Source organism: Priapulus caudatus, unplaced genomic scaffold (assembly GCF_000485595.1).
Source record: "Priapulus caudatus unplaced genomic scaffold, Priapulus_caudatus-5.0.1 Scaffold17, whole genome shotgun sequence".
NCBI lineage: Eukaryota > Metazoa > Priapulida > Priapulimorpha > Priapulimorphida > Priapulidae > Priapulus > Priapulus caudatus.
In genome coordinates this window covers 1,244,467-1,251,594 of record NW_014577078.1, presented here as the reverse complement: position 1 = coordinate 1,251,594, position 7,128 = coordinate 1,244,467, and the positions used below count along the sequence as shown (strand labels likewise).

Genomic DNA, 7,128 nt, shown 5'->3' with positions numbered 1-7,128 from the left:
ATTACATCTGATTAGTTATAACACAAACCACGTGACAAAATGTGCAAATTATCTCCTGTACCGGCCTGAATATAGACAACCCCTTTTCGCTTAAAGGATCCGTATCCGTAGTGGAGCGCCACAGTAGGAATGTCGGCGATGACTCATTTGCGGCGGTCGTTGCATTCTTGCGAGTCACGTATACTTTCTTTTTAGTGGGTCTCAGGGGAGAGATAGTGAATATAGAAATAAGTTGTGGATCTAGAAATCAGTTAATTCTAACCATAACCCTAATCCTAACCCTAACCCTAACCCTAACCCTATCCCTAATTTTAAAATAAAACAAAATTAGCCAAAAATAATAACAAATAAAATAAATAAGAGACAAAATTAGCCAATCAGAGCCGTCCCCTAGCGGATCACTATCTCTCCCCTGTGCAAAATTCCTTTCTTTTGATGAAAAGGAATCCGTAGCGGAGCGCCTGGCTAATGGCGAGCCAATTAATCCAGAGGGATTCTCCTCCGCCACGATATTCTTCTCGGACATAGTTGGCTTCACGAGCATATCGTCTGGCTGCACCCCCCTGGAAGTGGTTCGCTTGCTAAACAATCTATACAGCATAATGGATGACGTCTGCGAGAAGCACGATGCATACAAAGTTGAAACGATAGGTACTTTATCAAACTTCTATAAACGTCTACAAGAATCGCTTAAGGGAAACACCGAAAGTATATTTTAGTGACCGATGTCCCCTCTATAGCGGTAATATAACCGCTAATCCAGGATTGTCTACACCGTTAATATAAGTAGGAAATATAATAATGAAGTCGTTGACGCTAGGACAATCATCAGCATAATAGTTATTATGTTGATCTCACGATCAGAGAAATTGCACATTTTCACTAGCCAAAAAAACATTTCCAACTGTATATTCAGTTGTATATTTAATACATATTCAATTGAACTCATTCGTTCTTGACTTATTCATTCATAACTGTAAGACTAGTTTATGCATGTTTAGCGGTTTACACTTTTTTCATATTACATCTTATTCAAACGCATAGGAATGCGATGTATTTTCACATGAACGATGTTGGCTGTGGAAGAAAACCCAAATGAAATCTGTCAAACTCAAAAAGCCCGATATATCTCTTCTCTGTTCCGATTCACGCTTCACACCCCAAATTGCTTTTTGCAACCTGATAATTCATTATATTAAACATTCATATTAATTAATTAATTGTAAAATACGTAAAAGGAAGCAATATGTAATGATTGTAACCTTGAAAATTTTTACATTGAACATTTTTAGGAGACGCGTACATGGTCGCCTCGGGCCTTCCGAAGCGAAATGCCGATCGACATTTCACGGAGATTGCCGATCTGGCGCTGGAAATGCGCGATGCCGTCAGACGACTCAAGGTTCCTAAGAGCAACGCGATGCTGAAACTCCGTATCGGTGTCCATTCCGGTAAACGATTACACTAGACGCATGAAAACCGTATATTAAATATCCGAATCGGCATTATGGGGAACAGATCTGATCCTAGTCTCAAATAACTTTGTTCTAATAAACTCGTTAAATTCGTTGCCATTTCGTTGTGTTAAGATCGTATAACTCTTAGCGTTCGCGGCGCACTACGTCCCCACATCCAGGTTCGTGTTCCTTACGTAGTTTCAACCTGTACTGCGATATATGTAAAAAAAATCTAGTATCAATAATTATCAACTATAACATTAGAAACAAATTTTAATATAATGTAGCAGTACAAATAAGTTCTTAGATTGAATTTTGCGTTTTCTCTTTCGTCTCTGCTATTTAGGCCCAGTGGTTGCTGGCGTCGTAGGACAGAAGATGCCTCGGTATTGCCTCGTGGGAGATACGGTCGCTATCGCTGCACGCATGGAGCAGACTGGATTACGTAGGTTACCGTTCTGTCAGGGTTTTCCTTACATAGCGTCTAACTTAGGCGTCTAAATCGATTTTCTTCAATAAGGCAGTTCGTAGTTAGCCAAGGGGTTGTGTGACGTCCCAGGTCACCGGGTCATTTGTGACAAAAATCGATGAAATCTCGAGTGTGGCGTGCGCTCTCGGTTCAATACGTATATGTACATGTATTCTGTGTACGTGTACACGCACGCATGTGTACGTGTATGGCAGGCGAGGTAGGACACAAATGGTATTTAGTATCTATCATTAAATCATTTAGTGTTTGTCAATAATTCCATGCCTATGATTGGCTGAGAAAAAATAAGTTGTATCTGATTGGTTGATTTAATGACTGTCACTAAATGAAATATATGATAGTCATTAAATGGATATATGATAGCATTAATTTCGAATTTGTGAACGTGTCCCTAAATACCATTGTGTCTATCATTTAATCATTTTTAGTGTTTTTTTAATAATTCCATGCCCATGATTGCGCTGAGAAAAAAATTAAATGTTGTATCTGATTAGTTGATTTAAATGAGCTGTTCCCCCCCCCCCCCCCAAAAACTTTTAAAAAATGGAATATATGGATAGATATTAATTCGAATTTGTGACTGTCACTAATACGCATTTTAGGTCTTTTCTCTTGCACGCCGCGCGGTCCCTTTTATATCGTGCGCGATGCGGCGTTGCACGCAAAGTCTCTTATCTCAGGCCCATCTTGCACACGCACGCAATCACGCATGTGTCGTACACACGCACGCACGCACAGTGTACGACGAACGCACTCACGCACGTGTACATGGCACATGCACGCACGCGCGCCACGTGTACTTGCACACGCACGCACGCACGCACGCACTCGACGCACGCACGCAACGTGTGCAGCGGTGGCACGTGTGCGCACGCACGCACGAACGAACGTTGTCGTGCACACGCACGCGACAGCACGGCACGTTGTTTAGCGTGCACAACCGGCAGAAGACTGTTTTAGCATATTACATCGACACAGATCATGCGTATGTTGTACTGTGGCGTCCGAAGATACTAACTATTTTGTCAACAAATGACCTGAACGCCGGAAGAATTAGTGGCAAAGTTCGCGCATGCGCAGACTGTAACTACGAACTGGCTTATATGACTAATATTATAATACCATGTATTGTTAATGCTGGGTCAATAACAAAAAAATAAACCGTAACGCAAAAACAAAGCATGTTAGAGATAGAAGGGGTTTACTGGGTTGCCTCACTGAATGAAGTCTTTTCCATTAAAGTTAGTCTCGGCAACGACTAATGTATTTGCGCACAGATTTACAACAACGAAGGCATTCTATCTAGGTTGACATTTCACGACTTAACAGCGTAGTCCTAATTCCAAACTGTCGAGAATAACGTTCTATTTTCAAGTGAAGAAGACTCATAGTGCAAAGCAGTTACTGAGCATGTATATATATATAATCTATTATCTGTTACAGCACTAAAAATCCATATCAGTGAGCGAACATATAGGGCTCTCAATAGAACAGGATTCTATGAGTTTGATCACAGAGGCGAGGTGGACCTTAAGGTATTGCCTGATTGCCCCGTCTTATAATATATTAAATAATTAAATATACATATACCATCTATGAAACATTCTGATATCACTTCGTTGTTATTACTAATAAAAGACGTTTCTATGAGTGTAAAATAAGTTATAGTATATCTATCTAAATGCAGCTCATACTATTCTACATGGTTGTGCTCATCTTGATAGGACGGTGAGAGGATACACACCTACTGGCTGCTAAGAAACGACTAAACGAAGCAAAGATGAATGACGAAAACAACATTTATTAGCAGCAAGATCAATTCCACAACCCAGCATTCACCTAATATCTGTGCTATTTTGCGGCTGCATACAGACACAGAAGGCAAGCTACATTGCATGACTGGAAAAAAGCGTCAACTCATTGCTTTAACACATAATTCACATCAGTGCAGATGTGTAATGATTTACAAGCCTGTATTGGCTATAGAAACGTTGCTACAATTATTTAATGTCTGGTAAAAAATATTATAAAACGGATGTGGAATGAAAAGGAACATTGCATATCTTTATTTGTGACATCTAATCATCATTTCTATTTAATAATAATAATATTATTATTATTATTAATTATAATAATGAATTATTTTCAGTATTATTATTATCCTAATGGTTAATTAAGTATAACCTATAGGGTTAATTCCAAACGTCATGTGGCATTGTATGGATATTTTACTTCATTAATTAAGAGACCCGATGTTAGAATACAGGCCGTTTCAAGCAGGACCATCTTCTAGATCACATAGCTGCGTTGACGACCTCTGGGACCTTTGTGTTAAACATCTCTAGGTTATTCTATACAAGCCCAAGTGCTACAAACACCATTGGTATTGTCTCAGTATTCATACTTTGCCTACTTCGATTTCTCAGTCACGCATAATTATTTTTCTAGTCATTACTAAGTCATTGTATTTCGAAAGCTTTTAATTCAGTAACTTGAGAGCTATTTCGTTCTGATAGCAATCATTTTTTTGCCATTTAAGCCATTCTCTACTTCATTAAGTGATATGCGCCTCTTTAGATTTATTTTATTTTAATTGATTTCGTATTTCTTGATATTTTTCGTTTAAAGCCGGCTAGTTTTCGTTCCTGTTTCTGTTGTTGTCTAGATCTTTTACCGAGTGTTTCTATTATTGCTGAGGTTATTATTTGTATAAGTTGACTAACATCAATGGAGGTAGTAGTAGGATATAAAGAACATTGGTGTTATTGTGTGACATGTTATCAATTTTGGCTGGCTTTATTATCGCATTTAATTACGCCCATGATATGACGGTCTTTCCTGATATTAGGTATAGGTGGTTTCTCATATACGGGTGTTTCCTTGAAGGCCTCCCATTCATGTTTAACGTTTTCTATCATCTCTGTGGTTTGACGGGTTTAAGGCTCGTCTTGCGAGTTTTCTTGTTTGCTTATAATTTCTTCTGTATGATCTATATCTGGGAGCTTGTATTCATAAGCCGCATTTGTTTTTTTGGAAGGGCCTTAATTTAGAATGCCTAGAATTATTGTTTGTCTGCTTCTCTTCTCTCTCATGATGTAAAGTTATAAAGCAGTAAGTCTGTCGTTCTTCACGATATCTCTCTTAAGCTTAGTTAGTTTGGTTGTGTCTAAATTTTCCTGTCTGTACGTGTTTCTCACGCCAGAGTATATACATGGATTTCGTTGTAAGCGGGCTAAACAAGTTACACGCCTTGCCTATGGGAGACCTGGAACGCTGCAGGGTAGGAACGTTCACTCCCCTAAGTCTCCTGGGTCAGCATATCCAATTATTATTATTATTATTATTATCATTATTATTATTATTATTATATGTAGTAGTTATAATGGTAGAAATAGTAGTAGTGCGCGTAGTTGGGGAGAAGGGGAGGAAGAGCAGGAGGAGTTTCTGGGTTTATGAAGATCACACGAGCGTGTGCGCTCCGGCGAGTCTTTTCTGGGGGTACAAACATATTGGATTGTTCAATTGCCGTTTAATTATAAAGTTACTAAACCTATATTTTCCGACCTTTTCGGTGTTGTTATCTGTAATCTTTGTTTGGTGGAGTTTTAATTGGAAAATATAAGAATAATAGGGTATTATATTGTCTTTAATTGTAAGACATAGAACTAGTGTTACGTAAGATTTTGGCAGTGTAAGAAAATTTTCTAACTGCCGAAGGGACCTTCGCGAAAAAGACTACGAACTATTGATATAGGCAAACGTTCGCTAGATAGGTGAAACGTAATGAAATGTATCGGTATATAAATGTATGTATAATATAACGTAATGTAATATGATGTTAACGAGTACAATTTAATGCTGAAAGAATTGGTAAATAAATAATACTGTACAACCACCTAAGGTGTTGCCGTATTTATTTAGCATCATAATAGCAAGCAAAAGATCAAAAAAGCTGAGCTCTGCGTTATTTGATGGCACGTCTACCGCCTGGTGAAACGTTTAATACATGGTTCTGCTACACCTGAACATTAGCGACGCAATTGCACTGATTATGTCTTCTTGTTTAAAAAAGTAGTGCCTTTGCACAGAAGCGCAATCAAGTCAAATAAAAAAGGAAAAACTACTCGCCTTGATGATCGATGAGAGATAATCTCACCTCGTCTTCAAAGTCCAATGGTCTATACCGAAGACGAAGAGAGACAGCGCTAAGCTATCGGCCTTCCTGGCACAGTGTTTAATAATTCACGAACAAAATTAGGGTTACCATCTAGACCGTTGACAGAATCATTGTGATGTTGCGCAGTGTAGGCCTATAGAGAAAGGTGCGGTCAATCAGTAAAAGTTGGAGATGATGTTAGAGCGAGGATTTCTCATGTTTTCACCAACCGTTTTCATATTTTCTCAACCGTTGTGATACTTACCGGCACTCCTTGCATAACACCAAATGTATATAGTAAGGCTAACATGTCATCAGGAGTCTATCAATATCAATATTAATATTGATAGACTCCTGATGTCATAGAACACTCGCACATCATTCATTCCACCAATATGTGGAGATATTATTATTGGAATATGTATCATTTTGTATCAATATATCAATAGTCAATAATAGAACATTCTTAATAGAATTTTCTATTATTAACTCTTGATATGTATCATCCACTGCGATCTGCAGTGTTGATCCGTCGATTTGATCAACTTGTCTCTCCGTCTTCGTTATAGTCCCTTGAAGACTATTCTTTATGAGGTTATGGGCACCGATCTCCATTTCAAGTTAGATTGACATATATATATATGTCAACATGCAAATAGCATGCAACATGCAAATATGCAAACGTAGCGCGTGATTTTTACGCTAGCGAGACCGGACCTCTGTACACTATAGGTTAGTTACTTTGTATACATTTCGAGATAGATAACAGTCTGTAAATATTTGCGTCACGTAAGAACGTATTTGCTAGCACTTATTTTGTAGGACCGTTTGAACATTCTATTATCGCGAATCTGAAGATAGAAGGCGCACGTTTGCTGTTCATTCACTGTTGTAAGTCTATAACTGCAGGAACTCCTAATACGTTTTATGCTAAAGTAATCAGTAATGTGTACGTTAAAGTGATTACGTCACCGAAAATAGTCAAAGTTAAAAAAAAACATGTCCACTTTTTCACAAAATGTTAT

At 38.2% G+C, this 7,128-nt stretch overlaps 1 protein-coding gene across 1 annotated transcript in view; it reads left to right on the top strand.

Moving 5' to 3' along the window:
- Positions 1-5,842, top strand: part of LOC106811014 — a gene marked incomplete in the record, with an annotated part of 22,402 nt that extends 16,560 nt beyond the window's left edge. The window contains 5 exon segments of the mRNA XM_014814531.1: positions 444-651; positions 1,293-1,451; positions 1,804-1,902; positions 3,391-3,482; positions 3,672-5,842. Coding sequence (XP_014670017.1) covers positions 444-651; positions 1,293-1,451; positions 1,804-1,902; positions 3,391-3,482; positions 3,672-3,716 — 603 coding nt within the window.
- Positions 5,843-7,128: the final 1,286 nt, after the last annotated feature.